The sequence below is a fragment of the Coffea arabica genome, chromosome 2e (genome assembly GCF_036785885.1).
Source record: "Coffea arabica cultivar ET-39 chromosome 2e, Coffea Arabica ET-39 HiFi, whole genome shotgun sequence".
NCBI lineage: Eukaryota > Viridiplantae > Streptophyta > Magnoliopsida > Gentianales > Rubiaceae > Coffea > Coffea arabica.
The window spans coordinates 9,415,888-9,436,983 of NC_092313.1; the positions used below are offsets into that span (position 1 = coordinate 9,415,888).

The following is a 21,096-nucleotide window of genomic DNA, read 5'->3' on the forward strand; positions in this document are numbered from 1 at the left end:
ACATAATTTGCCAAAGTATCCCAATTCTAGCTTTTTTTTTTTTAAAATCTAGCAAAGCGGTGGCAAATTCTAAGCCCTGATACAGTAATTATGCATGGATATAATTGCCAAATAGCATTCGTGCTGTGCTCGCACAAAAAGTTAAAATTCTCCTCATAAATCTTTAAACTATGTACAAAAGAATAGAGCCTCAGAAAAAGAAGGGGTTTAAATTCCTACTACATATATATACAGTAGAAACCTATGTACAAAAGAATGTGAAGTGAACAACGCTCATCAGATCAACTGCGTCTTGCATGGAAATTATCCCGGACATCAACCTCCTAGCAACGCTAAACAACCAGTGTTCTACATTGAACAACTTTTAACCGCCAGGCCACCACCATCTCTTCTTTTTCTTGTTTTCTAGTTCAGGAAATTCTGCAAATCACAGACATTAGTAGGCACAGCATTTCAGTCTGAAACTTAAACCAAATATCTTTTCCAATTAATATAGACAAACTGTTACCTTCTAGGTTAAAATGTGAACATTTAGGCGTCTGATGGAAAAGAGTAAGCATATATAAGTTCAACTTCAAGACGGTAAGAAATGCTTGAAAACAACAATTGCTTGATTATATCGTCTATCAAAAACGCCCAATTAAAGCAATCATCCCATCAACAGCCATCTTCCAAACTACCTATCCCTCCATCACTAGCCTATTATCGTTTTTTTAATCTCCCAAAAGCATCAAGACTTGATCTTTGCTAAAATCTTAACAAACAGTTGGATTAACCATTCTAATTGACCTGGGTAAAGAGTGTTGAGCTAAATCCAAAGAAATTTTCTTGTCTTCATGCACTCACGTATGTTAAAACATGCAACAATTAGAAAGGAAAAGCAAAGATACTGTATACAAATTAAATGGATAAACTCACTGCTAATGGGAGATGCAAGGGTTCCTAAATTCAGCAATAAAGGACCTTGATGAGCCAGAGTATACAGAGTATTGTGTTGAATTGGAAGAAAAAATATAAAAGACAAAAAGAAAGAGAAGCGGATTAACGTTCTTACCTCCATGAGGATATATGGAGTTATAGTGCACTTCTGCCCAGAAGCTCAAAGTTATTACTGCAGGAAACATTATAACAATAAGGATCAACAGAAGTTATCTTAAACTCGGTACTCTTCAACTGATTATCAATCTCTCACTTTTAGCACACAGATGTAACATATAAAAGATAAAAAGGGTCCTTGCAGAGGAGGAAATTCCAGATTGACATTTCCAAAGCATGTAAAACAAACACGTCAAAGGACAACAGATGTCATTTAAGACAATAAGAAAGCTGAAAGTGAGAACCAGAGAAAGCTTTATCCAGCCAAACGGATGGCTAAGTGATCCAGGAAACTCCAATTAAAATTCAAAACCAAGAATATATTCGACACATAGCGGACTTACATTATACATTCCATTCTTCACCAATACATTGAAGAACAATTTCTCGGGGATTCAACACTTCTAAAATGGGGAATCGCATGAGAATCAGGTAAACCAACTCTCCTTAGGCGAGTTGGCCACCAGGCAAAGTATAGATTTGCAGTCTGGATACAGGTTGCAGGTTCAAACCCTTGCATCCACAGTTAAATCCAAAGGGTGTGCAGCAGTGCACCCCTTTGGTCTAGAGGTGGGTTTCTCTCCCTCTAGCCCCCCATGGCCCAATTGGGCCCTCCCCTAGTATAGGTTAGAGTAGGAATAGTGTGTAGCTGTTGCCAATTGACCCAAAGGGAAAAAAACAACAATTTCATCATTCTGCACTACTCTGCTCAAAAGCAGCACCAATTACTAAAAGCCATGAGACCTTCTTGACTAAATATGTTTCCCATCACAAGAGCGAGTCCTATTGCGAAATTCAGGTTTTCAGCTTCTAGCTTTTATTGCATCTATTTTTTGCAACACTAAATAATTTACTCCAGTGCAACCTTGAGTTACAAAAATAATGTAGTGCATACTCTCCTAATGTCATGTTTCACAAGTTTCTTGGTTACAATTCATCCTTGCAATTTAAAATTATTAACAACGGGATTCAATTCAGTAGCCATTTTAAGATCATAAAATTCAAAAAGTATGTGGGTTAATAAGAGTTTCTGTTGGATTAGCTTTGTTCTGAACTCTCCTTGCTTTACATAGAAAGGCAATCTCAAATTAAGGTACTGCTGAAGCTAGGTCAGGTCATCTGACAAATCTTAGTTACTTGTTTTAGAAAATTGTACCTGCTCTTAAGTTTCATGATCCGGAAAAATAAACTTGTACATCAAATGATAGAAAATACTTACTTCTGTCTGACTTCTGTATTTGAGGAAGAATCTCAATATAGCATGTGTCCTTGAAGGACGTTATCACAAAAATCCTCACACCATACTGTATAAGATGACAAGCATTAGTCACGATGAATGCAAAGTCACATTCAAAGAATGACGACACATCCTAAAAAAGGCAAGGAATATTGGTGAGAATTTATCTATGCAAATTTTAAGCCCCTAACTTGCAGCTAATTAATGTGTGCCAAATGCAGGTTCAGCAATTCAAGGAAAATTTATTATAGAAATCTGACTGAAAAGACCTGCTTATAGATATGCTACCCTTTTTGTGGATATAGAAACCATCTTCTACTCCATTTTGCAGAAAAATGAAAGAAGACTAAACCAAAACAAGCTCAGACAGAGGAAAAGTGAGGCCCTTTACCGAATCTGCTGCTGCCTGCAGTGTGACATGATCACCCCATTCGCCAGTCCTGTAAGGTTAAACTAGTTATCAATAGGAAATAAACACATAACAGGGAAATAGTCTAAAACACACCATGGAAGAGAAGACAACAGAAGCGAGATGAATACTTGGTTATTCTTTTCAAGTAGTCATCATAGGCCATGGGAACATAACCTTCATACAACTCTGGATGAGATTGAAGCTGATCAAATTGACAAAAAGGAATTATTAGCATCCAATAGAACACAAATCTATGACTAGAATTAAACATGCTGATTTCCTATAAGGATAATAAGTCATTCTAAAAATTTAACAGTATACAACCTGGGTGACAATTTGCTGTCTAACAAACTTGTGATGCTCAGGAGTACGATATATTTGATCCGACAAGGAGCGGAACTACAGGGAAACCAATAGATGTGAAAGTCATTGATCATAACACGACGACACTAAAACAAAAATCTGAATCAAGATATAAGACTCACTTCGATAAAGTATACTAACACCCAAAAAGAAGAGAGAGAACACACAACATCAAATAAAACAACTCATCTATCCACGAGCCAAAGCCATATGAACTCAGAGACGCAATAAGACATTCTTACTAAAAGGGAAAACTTGATCTAGTGAAAAACAGCACAGACTTGACGTAGTGTGATAGCTAAGCTTTTAAGCAAGAACCTATGTTCCACAAAGTGCGGGATTTGGGGGAAGGGGTAGGACACAAGTTGCAATTTTACACTACAGAGACATTTACCATAAAACCACAAAGAAACCATGTAAATAGCACCTTAAATACCTTATCAGACCACAGTAGACAGTTGCTTTAGCATACACTCCCAAGTAGGTAGGGAAATGACATCAGCACTGGAGTTTTTCTTTTCTGAACCTTTGTTGCATGCAACTTGAGAGGTGAAATCCAGAATGATAACAAAGAAGGGACTCATAAAATACTTATTTTAGTTGGTAAGACCAAAATACATCCTTTCTCAAATTATTTGAGTCTCAAAAATCTTAAAGACCTATAAATTACCAAAAGTAATTAACATATTCCTAGGAAGGCAATATAATTACTTCAATATAGAAAAGTGATTGTTCAACCCTCAGAGAGATGCCATCAATGTAATCCAAACAAACAATTATGCAATTATCAGGATATGTGCCCACTAGATGCATAAAGCATAATCAAGAAACTATGACACTTCTGTCAAAGATATCATTGAAGTGAAGTTGAAGTTATATAATTTGACAATAAAACTCAGCCCTTATAACACATAGGTAATACTATTGCATGGGAATGTCAAAAAACCAACCTGGCAATTGCCATCTCCTGATACTTTTAGCTCGACCAAGTCATACAACTGCAATCTGAAAACCATTAAAAAAAATTCCAGCAAATAAGCATGGCAAGAGTGAGAGCAGATTATTTAAAGTCAAAAGGCTTAGGTTAATATTGAGCAAATGTCAGAGAGAGCTTTTTTCCCATTAAATCCGTTCAGAAATGCATGCAGATTGTAATATATTTATTTTAAGATAAAGTAAAAATAGATCTGGCTCACAACAAATTAATTACATTGATTCCTGAAAGACAATAAACTATGCTTGCCCTGATTATACTAAGCAATTACTGGTTTTACAGCCAAGATAACACAATGGCCAACAAATCTATAGAAGAAGAGGAAAGGAAAGGCACTCCTAAACTTGCCCAGATGATATTTTAATTTTTATCTGGGCATGGAAATTTCACTTCCACCTAAGAAGAAGAAATAATGAGAATCATAAGCAAGATGGAGCAGCAGCCTTAGCCCTACACAGCATACAAACAGATAATCACAGAAAATATAGGTGGACACGTAGGTGGACATGTCCCATGCTAACACTATAGCAAACTTTTCAGGACAAACGTAGGCAATAAAAATCATGCGGACAAAATCCCTATAAACAGCTATAGGTTACATCCTAGAATCATGGTATCTTGTGTTTGAAGAAAGACATTTTTAGAAAAAAGATTTGTGAAAACAGTCCACAAAACTTCAGAGCAACCAGAGCTACAAAAAACAAGAGGCTAGTGAACTAAACAAGTGCTGTAAAAAAACCTGTCTAGCAATCTTTGATGATCAGAGGTAGCTTCATCAACTGAAGGTATTTCTCCATTAATTCTAGGCACATGCTGCAAGCAGTGATGACAAAAGAACATCAGTTACAATCCAAAAACAAACTCTGTCATTTTTATGTCCCCTGGCACAATGATATTCTGTTTTCCATTTGTTTACAATAACCACCACATCATTCATAATCCATAAAATGGGACATCTCTGTAGTGTAATGTACAAAAAGAGGAGTACATACAGGGACGGAGAACATCTGATTCAACCTCCTGCCAACTTCTCCATCAAGAGCAGATTCATCTTCTATCTCTGGGGAACCTGGTTGGTCCTCTGCATTAACAACAGCTCGTCCTGGGCTGGGGCATAATTTAAACATTCCTGCTTCATCAGGATCGTCCTGATTGCTTTGACATTCTACAATTCATATACTTGTTTCATCAAAGTAATTCAACAGAGTAGATTGACCAATTAACAGAATTTCTGCTCTTCCCATACCAGAATTGCAGTGTCTTCTTGAAGAACCAAACCAATCCTGTGAAAGAACTGAGATTTGCTGATGCTCTTCCTCAGCATGTGAAGATCCTGATGTTTCAGCTGCTGCAAGTCGTGATAGTTCTTCTTGATAAGCATGAGCAATTATCTCGTCATTGTACACATTTGCTTGCATGGGCTCACAGTATCCTTCATCTACATATGCAACTTCAGACAAGTCCTTATCGTATTCAGTAACAGTATTGGGACAGCCACTATCATTCGGTATACAGACATCTAGATGATGTAGACCCCACCGAATGACATCAGGGTCATACTCATAGATTGCCATCTTACTGTCCGTATGCCACAGATCCCTGTTCCAAACAACAAACATTTATTCCATTAATTAGTCCCATGTGAGAATGTCGTGTTCATCACATTAATTGGCAAGCATTCCATGATACAAGTGATTCTTCTAGCATTAACTTCTAGGCTATTTCAAACATAATAATTTCTCTCAACCAGACCATAGAAAAACCACTAATTTGCAATATAGATCATGGAAAAAAGTTTTTCTTCATAGGCTTCAGCTTAGTTAATTTTGATCAGCTCCCCAAAAACATGATATAGTGGCCTAAATTATGTATACTTAAATGTGTAATAGTTCCAACCATGCATGAAGCGAATTAATCACAAAGCTAAATATAGCAAGCATATGAAGTAAATTATTAGGATACCAAGCAATACACTGAGAAAAATGGGGGGAAAAGTCATTGGCTTATTTCAGATAGCATTACAACAGTACGAATCTGTCAATGTTTTATTCCTTATGAGCTGAACAACATAAACCGGACAAAACTTATAGACACCAAAACCAGAAAAGCAAACTTCTATCTAGAGTCCATAAAATAATTTAAACTAGTTTTAATGTCCAACGAAGAACTTCAAATTCTTTGACAAGCACCTTATAAATAGTGCCTAAGCTGAATCACAATTCTTATAGCCGGAGGCAAGATTCCCTGTTTTCATTAATCTTCAAACTTATGAGTTGCCTATACTCAAATATCCAGTAAATGAGTATAGAAATGTCCAATTGACCACGTAGCAAAATCCAATCCTACAACATTTTGCAAAAGAACATATAGATAATAATGTATTCTCAAGATAGTTGTATCGCATTGAGCGCTACATCCCCAAAAACCAATATGAAAACAAATAAAACAAAATCCAACTCTGACGTTGTCTGCAACTATAGAATTTAACAATCTAGGGGCATGGGGGCTGCAGAAGCTATGATTATAATCCAATCCTGGCACCACTTGGGTCGACGCTTGCCCTCATCTTGACAATTCAAACTAGAACATGATAAAAATCCAAAAACCTGGAAAACTTCCCTACTCTTACAATCCAAGATCCCTTTTTCAGCTTATTGAAATCCCAGCACACGCACAAAATGCAAAAAGCCTTGGGAGGGCAAAAGAAAAAAAAAAACCTTAGCAAGATCTTCTTTTTAGCTTTAGAAATCCCTGCTAATCTTCTTTCCTTAACCTAAATTTCATTATTTTCCTTTCCTCTACAAATTACAATTCCACAAAAGCATATCAGTTGCATCCAATTAAGCTTCCCGATTAATTTAAAAAAAAAAAAAGAAAGAAAGAAAGAAAAGCTGGTTTATCATCACAAACCATTAAATAAAATTACTCAAAAAAAAAGTAGCAAATCCAACCATGGCAACAATCAAATCTTCAGGATATTCATATTCGACAGTTAATCTAGACCACAAGAAGCTTAAGGAATTTTACTAGTACAAGCATCTCTAGCAAACTTAGACACCCAGAAACCTAGAACAGAAAAACCTTCCCAAATTCAAAATCATTACATCCAATAACATATTAAATATAAAAAAAATTCATTATCACCTAAAAAAAAAAGATCAAGATGCAAACCTCAAAAAGTTAGAAAAATCGATTGGCCCGTTCAGACCTCAAAATCCTCCTTATATGATTGACTTATCTTTGCCGGAGCGAAATTTGTGAATATTCAATATTTGAGTTTGACTACTTTAATACGCAGATAGGATTTGATTTGGCATTGAATGGGATTCGAAAAAAAGGAGCAGACGCCGCCGCTTTCATAAAAAGAGCAGCAGTAGCCACGAATTGAAAAATGGTCTACGAATGGGACTGATTTAGGCGGAAAGGCGGCCAGGGATTAGACTTTCGCCGTCTGTCTAGGCACTGATGAGTCCGGAAAAATCAGTTATTGTGGGGTCCACTTATACCTGTTTCCGGTAGGAGGCTTTTGTTTTTTCGACCTACTTTATTGTTTTTCGCGAGTCGGACACGTGTCGGTATCAAAAGCTTCTTTTGGGGCAGTTGGTGTCACGTGTATGCTGGGGTTTGGTCGGCCGCCTTTGTTATGTAACCTTTTTTGCTTTCTTCTTTTTTATATTTATGGGAAGGGAAAATAGAATAGAAAAAAGAAAGGGGTGGACATTTTAAAATTCAAGGACCCCATCAATGCTCCTAAGATGAGTGTCAAGTAAACTCTTATGACAAGTTTAGAATCTTTCTATTCACCACAAAGCAAATATGAGTATTTTGTAATATTCTTGTGATTTAAGAATCATGGACATGTTTGAAACCAAGTTTTTTAGCTATTAATTTTTTAATAACTTTAGTTACAGGAATCCAAAAAAAACTTATCAAATTTTTTAACCTACACACTTCAAAATATCTAATACATAAAAAACTTTCTCTTTTCTTCTTTTTTCTTCCCCACCCCGATCCACCGCACCTTTATCGCCGGCCACCACCTCCGCCGCTGCTTCCGACGCCGGCATTCCTTCTTCTTTTTTTTTCCTTTCTCCCTTTCCCTCTCCCCCTCCGCCTTTGACCGATCTAAACTGCGTATTCAAAGTCGAGGTAGACGCATTCAAAATCCAAAAAGAAAACATAGACAAAACGGAATCACTTTCTTCAGTGACATATCTATGCCAGAAAAATAGTGCTTATTCAAATGTCCCGGGATCAAGGACATCAAGACACCAAAATTTTTGCCCCTCTTCATCTCACAGCCCCAGCCCAAGCTCCTCCAGCAATGCCTCTCTTTTCTTTTCTTTTTCTCTCTCTCTCCCCCTCTACTTCCCTCCCCTCTCCCCCTCTCCTCCCCAGCCACCCTCTCCCTTCCCCCAGTCGCGGTACCAGATCGCAACACGACCACATTAGGCAAAGGAGAAGGGGGAAGGGGAGGAGAGTAGGAAAGGGGACAAGGGGGGACAGAAAAAGCAAAAAAAAAAAAAAAAAACCATGGCTACTAGTTCTCTGGCTTCGGGAGAGGAGTAGAGGGGGAGAGGAGAGCAGAGAGGGAGAGGGAGAAGAGGGGAAGAGAAAAGGAAAAAAAATTAGCTTAACCATGGCTACTGAGTCTTCAAAGCTGGAGGGAGAGGTGGCGAGGGAGGGAAGGGGAGGGGGAAGGAAGAAGAAGAAGAAGAAGAGAGGAAAGAAAAGAAAAAAAAATTGGACCATCTGCTGGTTCTTCAAAGCTGGCGGCAGAGGTGACGGGGGAGGGGGAAGGAAGAAAAAGAAGAAGAAAGGAAAAAAAGAAAGAAAGAAAAAAAGAAAAGGAAAAAAAAGTTTTTCATCTCAAAAATTTTTTTCAAAAAACTTCTACAGTACGCTACAGTAAAATTTTAAACAAATTTCCAAAAAACTCAGGTTCCAAACGGGGCCCATATTTATGTTTTGGAATAATCGTATGCCAAAGCCAAATTTTATCTAATTTTGTTAGAGTAAAAAATCTCAACGGCCACTAAACTATTGGTCAGATCATGTTTTGACCATCAAACTATTTTTCGTCAGTAATTGACCACTAAACAACTTAATCAGTAAACTCGTGACCATTTAGTCGATAATTGCTTTTAATCTGTAAAATTAGCAATTAATCTGTGAAATAGGGTCGCGTAATTGTTGGACAAAATTACCTGGCACTTTGCCACGTGTACAGCTAATTTCATAGATTAAGAGCAATTATCGACTAAATGGTAACGGATTTACTGATTAAGTTGTTTAGTGGCTAATTACTGACGAAAAATAGTTTGATGGTCAAAATATGATCTGACCAATAGTTTAGTGACCACTAAGGTTTTTTGTCCATTTTGTTATGTATGGATATTTAGCTACATATGGATAGAGTTGAAAGATGAATTGAGATATTTGATACTTAAATCAAATTTGACTTAATAAGAATTCATTTGAATTTCATAGTTAAATTGGAACAGCGTTTTATGTTAAATAACTTTTAAGTTTGACAAAAAATTTGTTTAAATTCGATATGACAAATAAATAAATAAAATTTTAAACTTGTTAAAATAATTAAACAGATTTAAGCAGTTTTAGTAAAACGTTTGATTTGATTAAAATCATTTGTACCCTAAACATGACTTAATCATAAGCGCGTTTGCTATCCTTTTTTCAAAATCAAAACTTTGCGTTACTAAAGTACCCACCTAAAGTGGCTTAAAATGTATTCCTAATTTTGGCTTCTCAATTGGTGTCTGCCAAATCAAATAATAGAAGTGGGACTCCTCGATTTTATGATCTATTAAGTGGACGAAGCTCATATGGGAATTCTTGCCATTTTCTTCTGGCAGAAGAATCATTCTCATAGCACAACACGTCTCTAACAAAAATTTTTTTTTTTTTTTTTTTAAAAAAAGATAACCCGAAGATGCCGAAGAGGATGGAGGATATTTGGGCTCAAACAGGGAAAGAGGATTAATTTTTGGGCTCTACGAGCTGACCTTTTATTGGGGCTTTAAACAACGATAAAAATATATTGTCCCATTAGTACAGCCCAAAATAAAATACTTTTCCCAAAAAGCCCGTTACTCCACCTGCAAAACTTGCAGTCACTTCTCCATCTTCTTCCTCTTCTTCATCTTCACTAGGGCTTACAAACTCAAGAAAGGAAATAGCAGCAACAAAAATGGCCTCAACATTTATGCAACAATTTACGAGGAAGTCGAAAACCGTAGCTAAGCGATCGACAAAGAAGTACTTAGAGGAAGCGCTTTACAGAAAGCTCCTGAAAGGCGGGAGCGAAGAAGAAAGCGTGAGGCAACAGCTGAACGAGTTCTTGAAATCCCATAAGTCCGCATATAAATGGGAGGCGGATCATTCCCTCAAGCTCCTCCGACAACGCAAGCTCTATGGCCCTGCCCTCAAGGTCTCTTCCTTCGTTTCCTTAAGCCCTATACCCTGTAACTCCGCTTCTGTAAAATGATTCTTCTATGCATCCTTGATTTGGAGGATATAAGAAATGGTTGCAGGAAATTTTTTTTTTTTTGTGAGTTGCATTGCATTTCTTGTATGTGGGTTCTCTCAGTGTCGGTTTAATTCTCATTTGGGTCAGTAAAAGTAGGGAACTTTAGGATCAATTGGTGATGGTGATTATGACAGTTGGGATTAGGTGTAGTAAGAAGGCAGTTATTTTACTTTTCCTTGGAGTATATGCCGTTGAATAAATGCTAGATATGTTGGTTGAGAAAAAGTTATCATTTTTGTTGGGCATTGCTTTGTAGGTTTTATATTGAAGAACAAATTTTTAATTGGTAAAAGAGAGAGGGGGAAATTGTTTTGGCATTTTTTGGTTGATAGGTTTTCAAACACAACTGTGGAATTACTCATTAGGAAATGTAAGGCTGGTGCTCGGATAGTCTGGTTATAGGTTCTGAATTAGCTACACATCAAATTTCCCGTCTTGTTGCAGCGCCTACTCTGCTACATCTTCCTCCAATTGTTGCCATGGAAACATAAAAAGCTGGTCTCAGCTTTTAACCTTCATGCAAAAGGGGGTAAACAATCTTTCAGGCTCAGACTTCCAGTGTGGTTATCAGCTAGGCCCGACTATCATATATTTCATGGTATCAATAGCCCGTTTTCTTGGGAGTTGCGTTTAACAATGTTGCTTCTTGTACTAGGAAGTGCAGCCAATGGAAAAGAAAACGAATTAGTGTTCCTGCAAGCCTGTGTCCCAAGGTTTGTCAAGGACAATTCATTTGTATTAAGATGTAGTGTGCAATTGGTCATGGGCACGATCAAGCATAAGTCTTCATCTTTAATACCATAGTACTTGCTGTTTAACTTGGTTGATTACTGCTGAAGTAATCTTCCCTGTTCTCTTGAACTTAGTGATTGTCCATGTTTTATGTACTGAAAATTTTTCCTCAATGCTTTCTGATATACAGCTGTCAGAAAGTATGACAAAGAGGGGAATGAACAAGACGGTTAGTGATCAAGCTATACATATCGATCTTATTGCAAAAGTTAGAGGGATTGCATCAGCAGAAACATACTTCATCAATTTGCCTGAAGCATCAAAGAATCATTTAACTTATGGTGCTCTTTTGAACTGTTACTGTAAAGCCTTGATGATTGACAAAGCAGAGGCTCTAATGGATAAGATGAAGGAACTTAATTTATCATTAACCTCAATGCCCTATAACAGCTTGATGACCCTGTACACAAAAATTGGGCAGCCTGAGAAAATCCCATCCATAATCCAAGAGATGAAAGCTAGTGACATTTTGCCTGATTCTTATACCTATAATGTCTGGATGAGGGCTCTTGCTGCTGAAAATGATATTACTGGGGTGGAGAGGGTCATTGACGAGATGAAGAGGGATGGTCGAGTCTCTGGAGATTGGACAACATATAGCAACCTGGCATCAATTTACGCTGATGCAGGCTTGTTTGATAAAGCAGAGAAGGCACTCAAAGAATTGGAGAAGAAAAATGCTCGCCGAGATCTTTCTGCATACCAGTTCTTGATCACATTATACGGCCGCACTGGAAATCTGCTCGAAGTTTATCGTGTGTGGCGGTCTTTAAGGCTGGCTTTTCCTAAGACAGCAAATATAAGCTATCTGAATATGATTCAAGTGTTGGTTAACCTCAATGATTTACCAGGTGCTGAAAAATGTTTCAGGGAGTGGGAATCTGGCCACCCAGCTTATGATATTCGTATTGCAAACGTCCTTATAGGAGCTTATGCTAAACAAGGTTCATTGAAGAAGGCTGAAGAGCTAAAGGAACGAGCCAGGAGGAGTGGGGCCAAGGCTAATGCTAAAACTTGGGAGATTTTCCTTGATTACTATCTCAGAAATGGGGAGATCAAACCAGCCGTAGAGTGTGTCGAGAATGCAATTATAACTGGTAGAGGAGATGGTTCTAAGTGGATCCCATCCTCCACAGTTGTAAGAGAACTTATGGAACATTTTGAGAAAAAGAAGGATGTTGAAGGTGCGGAAGGTTTTGTGGAGATTTTGAAGAAGGCTGTGGATGAATTGGGTGTTGATGTGTTCGAATCATTGCTTAGGACATATGCAGCTGCTGGAAGAACTAGTCCTATCATGCGCCGGCGGATCAAGATGGAGAATGTGGAATTAAGTGAGCAAGGTAGGAAGCTGCTAGATGGCATCTCTGTGGAGTGACAGCTTTCACGTATAATTTTCTCATAGAATGTTACCTGAAGAGGTGAGGGAAAGGATTTGCATTTCAACTTCTTATCAAATAGCTGATGTCTAAGATGTCAGCTTAGATGCTGATTTTTTGGAGGAGGACATTTGTAGGACTTCTTTCCTTGGGCACTGGGGCCTCTGGATGCTTAGAGAATTCTTGGAAACTTTATGGAGCTACAGAACAGCAATTCAGTGACATAAAATAAACAGCTTTTGGCGATGTATTTTTGGTAGCTACATCTGTATTGACATCTGAAGGTTCTGCCCAGTTGAAATGGCCTTCAGAAGGAAAATGGAAACATGTTTCGAACGAACACAATTACTTTAACATGGATTTATTTTGGGGATTCATCTCATTTTTTCTCTTTACTGTCGTTCTTTTCTCCTCCTCCTCGCTTGGGAGGAGGGTGGGTGGAACACTGGTATAGGGGGGATGCACAGGATGAAGATATTGAATCTTGTGATTCCTAATGTATCTTGATTGCCCCCTTAATAGCTCAAGCATGTACTTTTGAATTTTGATAGACGTGTTGATTGTCTGGATTTTCAGGTTTTACCTCTGTGCTCTGGATTGGATGAGAAAGATCCCAGTAAGGATTTGCTGAGGGTATCAGAGAGTTTTATTTCTGATTTTTGTTCTTTTACTCGGATAAAAGGGAGACATATTAACAGTTAAAAGATGAGGGCGCAAGTGGAGCTTTTAATAGATGAAGCTAAATTGCACTTAGAAAAGAAGCTGCTGACTTGATGAGCTTCATCTAATTGAAGAGAAAATCTGCTCTAGTTTTTCTTTTTTTTTTTTACCTTCAAGTAGCCTTCACAAGCTTAGGTTTCCATGTTCTCCAAAGCAACCATTTATTTTCTCCAGTTACATTGTCCACAAATCTTCTCTTTGGTCCTTGTACCTTGGATTTTTCTTCAAAATGTTTCACACTTGAACTAATGGGACCTTGAGGACTTCCAATCACACTACTTTCTTCCACGATCTTGTTTACGATTTCCAGAACTTCACTCATTCTCGGACGATGTTTGGGATGCCTTACTAAACATTTGTTGGCTGTAGCGGCTAGCTTTTGCGCAGACTTCAAAGAATATTTCCCATCTAGCCGAGGATCCAAAATCTGCTCAAACTTTTTAATGTCTGCGAGATGTGGCCTGACCCATTCCAGCAGTTTCTGCTCATTTTTGGGTCGGTTTCTGTCCAAAGGACGTCTGCCAGTGATAAGTTCGTAGAGAAAGACTCCATAAGCCCACACATCACTCTTGGATGTAAGACGCCCCGTTTGAATATACTCCGGAGCAGCATATCCAACGGTACCCACTACCTGTGGTTTCCAAAACAAGTAAACATCACAATGCATGGGATAAAATGCGAAATACTTGAGCTCATATTCAAGAACTTGTACTTAAAAGAGTCAGAAGATGGATAGAGCAATTGATCCCTTTTTTATGGGTTTTATTCTGGAATTAAGTATTAGTATATGACTACCAGGCAGAGGAGGGAATTGGGGTGGCTTGTGCAGCTCTTGTTACATTCATACACTAGCGATGCACTATCAACATACCGCAGTGGAGACATGGCTAAAACCATCAGAAGGTCCCAGCCTGGCTAATCCAAAATCTGAAAGCTTTGCATTCCATCGGTCATCCAAGAGAATGTTAGATGATTTGAAGTCTCTGAAGATAATCTGCACCACCAAAATTATATACTCCATCAGACAATTACAGTGATAAAACTGTGCAATCAGAGAGAGGTCAATCTCTCTCTCTATAAGATGATTCGCAACTGAAATTTTTCCTAGAATAAGCACAGAAAATCTACTTCTTTTAGTTGGTCTTTCATCTCAAACAAGCTTGCCGGTGCAACCTTGACATGTTGAGTAGATCACAGCTTAATTACGCATCAAGTAAGGAAATTATATGGCCTGAGCTTTGTAAACAGCCCAAGGACATGCAACAAATGCCTCTTTGACCTCTTTTAACAAGGAACTTACTATGTTGGTCTAATACCGGACACAAAGTAATGATGTTACTAGAAAGGTCATGTTTATTTGTATTTCGGAAGTTGAACATTGATTCAAGTTAAAAACTGGCTTATTTGTTTCTAGGCTTTTAAATTGCAAGTTGTCAGAAGAAGATAATAAGGCTTGGAGTCAAATTCTTGGATGGACACGAGAAGAAAGGCTGTATGGCTGTGTTGTTTACAGAACATATTTGATCTTGCACATTTTTCAGGAGAAAGAACGAATTCAAGTCACTGCTAAACAACCATAACAACGGTCGGTGATTGTAGCAAGCTGAACTCAACTACTCTATACTTGAAAGTAGAAGGCTTTAGAATCTGGGAGAGTATTATTAGATCATGTTGAAATTTAGAAACTGTAGAGAACAACACACACCTGAAATTCCATTCCTTCATGAAGGTATGCTAATCCCCGTGCAGCATCCTGTGCGATCCTCAGTCTGGTGGCCCATGGCAGAGGTGTCTGAAATCGACTGAATAAATGATCTTGCACACTTCTGTTGGGCAAGTATTCATACACCAAAAGGCGTTGGATTCCTCTTTCATCATCCTCAGCACAATAGCCATACAGTTTGACAAGATTTGGATGTTCAACAATGCCAAGAACGTTAACCTCTGTCACCCATTCCTTATGTCCCTATATACACCAAAAGGGATCAAGATAGTTATTTTATGGCTAAGATTTTGCAGCGATGACAAAGAACATCAAACGATACCTAAGAAAAGAAATCTGGTTAGGGTAACACTATAGCCAAGTGAATTCGAGAGCTGTGAAAACCTAATGTAAGATGTTGACGAAACAGAATGAATTACTAGGGATTAAAAATATTTGTGATTGTTCTCAAGTATGTAGTGGGAGATCTAAACCTTGATTTTGCTAGGAAGGATAACATGAGATGACAAATTTGAGTTAGGCCACCAATAACCAACTAAACAATATACATACCCAATCTACGATCCTCATCAAATGTACATGATTGAGGATTCATGATTGTTTTTATCTTCAAGGAATTCGAGGTAAAAGGTGAACTTCAAGTTTCACATTTGCAATCTATACTATATGCGCTTTTGGTATTCTTCCATTCTTTTCATTGTGAACTAACACTTCACGTCGCACAAAGCTAGGACAATGATCAAAATTCTAGCACTATCAGTTAAAATGCTGGGAGGAGGATTTCACCTGCAATCCCCTTCTGCTGAGCTGTTTCACAGCAATATCAAGTTTTTTGTCCAAATCCTGTACATCCCTTATGACACCCCTGTACACACCACCAAAACCTCCTTCTCCAATCATTAGGGATCGGCTAAAATTCCTTGTTGCTGTCTTGAGCTCTGTAAATGAAAAGACCCTGAGGTTGCTTGGTCTTGGAGACGCGCTTGTAAGCGACATACCCACAGAAGATCCTGTGCTGATGTCCGAGACATTTAGAGAATTATATTCAGAACCTGATCTCCTCACCTCAGGATCAGTTGATGTTGAAGTAGAGGAGCGAACCGAAATAGACTTAGTAGTCTTTGGCTCATCTTTTCTGTCCGTGTTTGAGAATGAGAAACACCTCATAGCCCTTAATTTTGCCATTTCTCTAACTGCAAATTGCAAATCTCTCTAGTCATGGAACCATTAAAAAACAAGCGTTGCACTAGATTTTTACATCAATTTGTAAATTTTCGCCTTATCTGTAATTTTAAGAAACTCTTTAACTAAGAGAATCGATGAAGTCAGTAAAATTCCAATACAAGTTTGTAGTGCAAATGCAAAAACTTCTCTTTGTTCTGAATAATCAACACAGATATTCCAAAGATTATAAGAGGGAATAAGAAAAAAAAGTTCGTACAATTTGATTAGAAAAGCTCTTCTATCCTAGTGAATCACCATTGCAGAATCAACAGATTCAGTTTGTTTGCGCACAACTGGAATTTACATGAATTATGCCCTGCCATTACTTTTGCCTTATTTTGGGCCCTTTTAATAAACACTACTGCAATGGTCCGGTCTGCTTCCAGAATTACCAAATTGTTTTCCGTCATTGCATCACTTCCTTATAAGTTCCTTCCCAACTAAAGGTTAATTCCTTAAATTGCATCTACACTTGTCCCGCAAAATTCTTGATCATAATCTTATCAGGTTCATAGATTTCCTAGTCAGTTATCATTTACAAATATATAGAAGTTTAAATCCATTTGAGGAACTAGACAATGAGAAGACAACTTTCACATGCAACTATGCACATATGGACCAAACACGAACATGAAGAAGTAGAAGATGGAAGAAATATACATACCTCCAGGTAATAACAGGACAAGAATATTGTGAGTGCTAACATTCAAGAATGTCCATTTTCGACAGGTTATAAGAGGAGCCCAGAATCCAAATAAAGGCAGTGGGTCAGAAAATCAAGAAGCAGAAGGAGAACGAGCGTCCCATGATCTAAGGAAGTCAATGCTGGGCAGCTGGAATTCAGCTCACCAACCAGGTTATCCCCATTGAAAAAAGACAAGAGGGAGGGGGACAAAAAGGGAAAGAAAGAAAGAAAGAAAAATAGACCCCAGAAAAAAAAGTGGAAGGAAAACAGAAAGGCTGGACACAATTGATGATTAATGCTTTATCCTAAAGGAAGTGCAGGACCGGTCTCCAGTGGAATTTCTGAGCTAAGAAGTTGAATTCTGCGTATATTGTACTCAATCAAGAGTTGGATAGTGATTGTTTTGGAAGACGCAAAACTCAAGACGAAAGTACACCTGTAGTCGTAGTAGTAGTAGTAGTAGTAGTAGTAGTAGTACAGTTAAAGAGTTCAAATCAAATGCAAGAGAACTTGTTCTTGGATTCACATTTCTTGGATGCGGTTCTTGGTTACTTGTTACATCAATAATGTTCACCAACTTAATCGTACTTGTTCACCATCTGGCCGTTGGAGGATGCGCCAGCGGACATCAAATTTGTACTGCAAATGAGAACCGGATTTGGAATTGCATGCTAACGTTCCATCTAATTTCCATGAATTGTGTTAATAAACAAGAATGTTGAACTGAAATGATTGAACCCTTTATTTTGACTACTAAACTAATGTATAGTCATATGAAAATGGATGCAAGAAAATGAAATTTGAGTTCAAAGGTTTTCTCTTTTTTTTTAAAAAACCCTCTTTACCTGTCCATTGTGGTGCTTGACAGGCAAGCAGTACATGTGATCCTACATATGAATATATATGATCTCAATCTCTTATTTATGTGCAATAATGCCACATGTTCGTTTCCGATGAAGCTCTAAAACAGCTTTTTAGTTTGGGGAATTAGTAATTAATAGTTTGCATTTAGATAAGCATATGTGCCGGAGGATAATTAACTGAAATGACCAGGTGTAACTTGCAAGATGTCTTGTCCGGTTAACAATTCACCTACTTAAGAGCTACGGAATTAGGTTAGAGATGAGCTAGCAAACCATGCATTCTTTATTAAATCATTCTTTGATTGGAAGTTTTCGTTTAATCAATCATTTTGTACAATCTACATTTAGGTAATTTTAGTCCATAACAAAATGTAATTTTATATCTGCACACATCATAAATTAAGAATGTTGAAAGCAAGACTATCGTGATGCATACGTGATACAACTATCTTTCTTCTTTTTTTTTTCTTGTAATAACGACAAATGAGGAGTAAACTATCAAATCAGATAAATGCATTACAACACTCTCTTCTTTTAAAAAATAAGAAAATATAGTGCTTCCTTATTATAATGTAAAGAGCCGAGTTCGGATCCCCGAGCCAGTACATGAAAAGGGACTGTTTCTGACCATTAAACTACGCAGATAATTTACAACAATGACAAATGAGGGGTGAATTATTAGATCAAACAAATGCATTACTATTTTTTTTTTTAAAAAAATATATATATATATATATATATAGTGCTTCCTTATTTAATGTATTAAAAAAATATATATATATATAGTGCTTCCTTATTTAATGTAAGGAGCCGAGCTCTTATCCCCAATCTAGTAAATGAAAAGGGGCTACTGTTTCTTCTGACCATTAAACTAACTCAGATGCATCAATCTACCACTTTTCCATTCTGTATATTCTAGAAGTCAAACAACTGTTGCACTGTGTGCCAGTAAGATTGAAAAGTTCACGCGGCTGACAAAGGAGTGCCCACGTTTTGGGATTTTGTGAACTGCAAACGTAATGCTTAATAAAAAAAAAATTAGGTCAGACTTAAATGGATGGCTTGTCGATTTTTTCCCCTGTGTATATTTGACCTTTGATTATTATTTTTTTGGGGGTGTTAGTAAAGTAATGAAGTGGTGTTGATGAGATGAGCAGGCATCCGCATCACTGTTGTTGATACTCTTGGTCTTGGGACATATATATATATATGTGTGTGTGTGCGCCATTTTTTTGGAGTGCCTGAATAGATAATGATGCCCTATCTATCCGACCTTTTTGATGATCACTTTTATGTTTAAATGCTATATGAAATTAGGTGAGCAAATTCTATGATTTGCATAGATTGGACTGTAAATCAATGTCACTATTACAGTGTTTGCATTCCTCAAAAGAAACGAATTATGTGTCCAAAAAGAAGAAGAAGAAGAAGGGGGAAAAAGTATGACACAATTACGGAATAAATATCTTTTATTTGGAGAAAAGAAAATACTGAGGGGAATCAAGGGATAGTGGTAAAAGAAGATAACACCGATTATTCTTCTCACTTTTGTTATTAGGTTTAGAGATGGCTAAGTCTTACAAGGAGAAAAAGAGAATGGAAAGGATTTGAGAGCTAGATAAGGGAATATAAATCTAGCGATTATCCAATTAATACTTTTTGGATAATTTTTTTTTTTACACTAGCAAATTTAGATCAATGTCACATAACATGAATTGAAATTTGAATTTCAAATCATACACACGTGGCATACATTTAAAATTAAATCACACTGACGAATTGGGATTTAGTAACTTGTTACTCTTTTTTCTTCTTTTATTTTCTTCATTTTTTATACCCTTTTTTCTTCTTTATTTACGGTTAAAGAGAATTTCAATCACACAAAGTTGGGCTCTCGTTGCCACGTCCCATTAAACGATGAGGAAGCGGTGACGGGTTGTCAGGCCCACGATCTCTACGAATTTGTGGACAAAGCCCGCTGGAATCAGAGAGTTTGAGCGGCGATCCGAATTGGTCTGTTACTTTGGTTTCCACAACAGCCAATTTTTTTTTTTTTTTTTAATTTTCTTTTAAAACTACAAAATTGTTCTTTGTCCCGAGATCCAAATGAAACGTTAGGCACATTAACAGGGCAACCTTGATTCCCTTAATTCGAATGGATTTCTATTGAAATATAAGAAAATTCTATGATCCTTCTAGTGAATCACTCCTTTCATTTTTATCTCTTAGTCGTAATAATGATTTCAAAATTTAAATGATTAAAATTAATACAATCTAAGAGCTCAAAAATACTTATTTCACTATTTAACAATAAATATAACTTGAAACTATGATACTCAATTGAAACTTGTGAACTCTTCTTGAAATTCAACCTTCGTTGATTGGGGAAGATTGGGAAAGATTGCTGTGTTCTAAAGTATGGAGTCCCAACCCATCAGAGATGTGAAGCGTAAAAAGTATTTTTATGACTGTTGCTACATTTAGATGCAACATTTTAAGTCGATTAATTAGATTTGGATAGACATCCCCTTAAGGGCGCCTTTGGGAGTTGAGGATTTGAGCGGAAGAGAAAGGGAAAGAAAAGAAAGCTTGATTTTCTTTTGTTTGGTAGTTTTAAGTAGGAAAGAAAAGAAAGGAAATAGGATGATGAATAGTGATCAAAATGTTTCCTCCCAAATTGGAAGGAAATGGAGAGAAAGTTTGGAGAAAGTTTGTTAATTTTTCTAAAATGCGAATTTTGTCCTTAAAAATGCCTTGAACAAATATTTAATGACTTCCATATCCAAAATCATTCCACTAATTCTCAAAACTCCCAAACAACATAACAATCTCTTCTCTTCTCTTTTCTTCTCTCATAACTTAAGCTTTCCCTTCTTTTCTTTTCTATCCTAAACTCCCAAACTAAGCCTAAGACTCAGGCTTCAGTTTACACTTTTTTTTTTTTATTGGAAAGTACTTGATCAACAGATATTGCCCTCTCAAGCAGGCACCCTTAAACAGTTGAATTCGTCAACCCCTTATTATTTTTGGGTCTGAAACGTTTGTCCATATGATTGACAACT

The 21,096-nt window shown here is 37.1% G+C and overlaps 3 protein-coding genes across 9 annotated transcripts; 1 reads left to right on the forward strand and 2 right to left on the reverse strand.

The window, feature by feature from the left end:
• Positions 1-80: 80 nt before the first annotated feature.
• LOC113730790 (OVARIAN TUMOR DOMAIN-containing deubiquitinating enzyme 12) lies at positions 81-7,611 on the reverse strand. Of its 6 annotated transcripts, XM_072078769.1 has the most exons (12): positions 7,273-7,610; positions 5,348-5,700; positions 5,094-5,266; positions 4,841-4,914; positions 4,058-4,112; positions 3,069-3,143; positions 2,873-2,946; positions 2,724-2,772; positions 2,315-2,465; positions 1,055-1,111; positions 509-539; positions 81-420 (listed from the first exon to the last, which is right to left on the reverse strand). In XM_072078769.1, the coding sequence occupies exons 2-11, from the start codon at positions 5,673-5,675 to the stop codon at positions 532-534; spliced, it is 1,044 nt and encodes a 347-aa protein (XP_071934870.1). In that variant the 5' UTR covers positions 5,676-5,700; positions 7,273-7,610; the 3' UTR covers positions 81-420; positions 509-531. The 6 variants fall into 6 exon arrangements, with proteins under 6 accessions (XP_071934870.1, XP_071934869.1, XP_027111514.1 ...); XM_072078768.1 differs by lacking the exon at positions 509-539 and having other exon boundaries at positions 7,273-7,609; XM_027255713.2 differs by lacking the exon at positions 509-539 and having other exon boundaries at positions 2,315-2,399; positions 7,273-7,606.
• Positions 7,612-10,191: 2,580 nt separating this feature from the next.
• LOC113730791 (large ribosomal subunit protein mL101 (rPPR4)-like) lies at positions 10,192-13,196 on the forward strand. Of its 2 annotated transcripts, XM_072078770.1 has the most exons (3): positions 10,387-10,552; positions 11,307-11,364; positions 11,574-13,196. In XM_072078770.1, the coding sequence occupies exons 1-3, from the start codon at positions 10,536-10,538 to the stop codon at positions 12,816-12,818; spliced, it is 1,320 nt and encodes a 439-aa protein (XP_071934871.1). In that variant the 5' UTR covers positions 10,387-10,535; the 3' UTR covers positions 12,819-13,196. The 2 variants fall into 2 exon arrangements, with proteins under 2 accessions (XP_027111516.1, XP_071934871.1); XM_027255715.2 differs by lacking the exon at positions 11,307-11,364 and having other exon boundaries at positions 10,192-10,552.
• A 329-nt stretch (positions 13,197-13,525) lies between these two features.
• LOC113730792 (serine/threonine-protein kinase PCRK1) lies at positions 13,526-17,600 on the reverse strand. The gene is made up of 5 exons (XM_027255717.2): positions 17,151-17,600; positions 16,049-16,455; positions 15,245-15,505; positions 14,411-14,533; positions 13,526-14,170 (listed from the first exon to the last, which is right to left on the reverse strand). The coding sequence occupies exons 2-5, from the start codon at positions 16,445-16,447 to the stop codon at positions 13,652-13,654; spliced, it is 1,302 nt and encodes a 433-aa protein (XP_027111518.1). The 5' UTR covers positions 16,448-16,455; positions 17,151-17,600; the 3' UTR covers positions 13,526-13,651.
• Between the last annotated feature and the right edge of the window lie 3,496 nt (positions 17,601-21,096).

Coding starts and splice junctions, on each gene's coding strand:
- LOC113730790 (XM_072078765.1), bottom strand. CDS start 5,675: ATGGCAATCTATGAGTATGACCCTGATGTCATTCGGTGGGGTCTACAT. Junction 4,113..4,840: donor CATCAAAGATTGCTAGACAG/GTTTTTTTACAG, acceptor AATGGTTTTCAG/ATTGCAGTTGTATGACTTGG. Junction 2,947..3,068: donor GACAGCAAATTGTCACCCAG/GTTGTATACTGT, acceptor CAATTTGATCAG/CTTCAATCTCATCCAGAGTT.
- LOC113730791 (XM_027255715.2), top strand. CDS start 10,313: ATGGCCTCAACATTTATGCAACAATTTACGAGGAAGTCGAAAACCGTA. Junction 10,553..11,573: donor TCTATGGCCCTGCCCTCAAG/GTCTCTTCCTTC, acceptor TCTGATATACAG/CTGTCAGAAAGTATGACAAA.
- LOC113730792 (XM_027255717.2), bottom strand. CDS start 16,447: ATGGCAAAATTAAGGGCTATGAGGTGTTTCTCATTCTCAAACACGGAC. Junction 15,506..16,048: donor TCAGCAGAAGGGGATTGCAG/GTGAAATCCTCC, acceptor TGGTGTATATAG/GGACATAAGGAATGGGTGAC. Junction 14,534..15,244: donor ATGAAGGAATGGAATTTCAG/GTGTGTGTTGTT, acceptor TTGGTGGTGCAG/ATTATCTTCAGAGACTTCAA.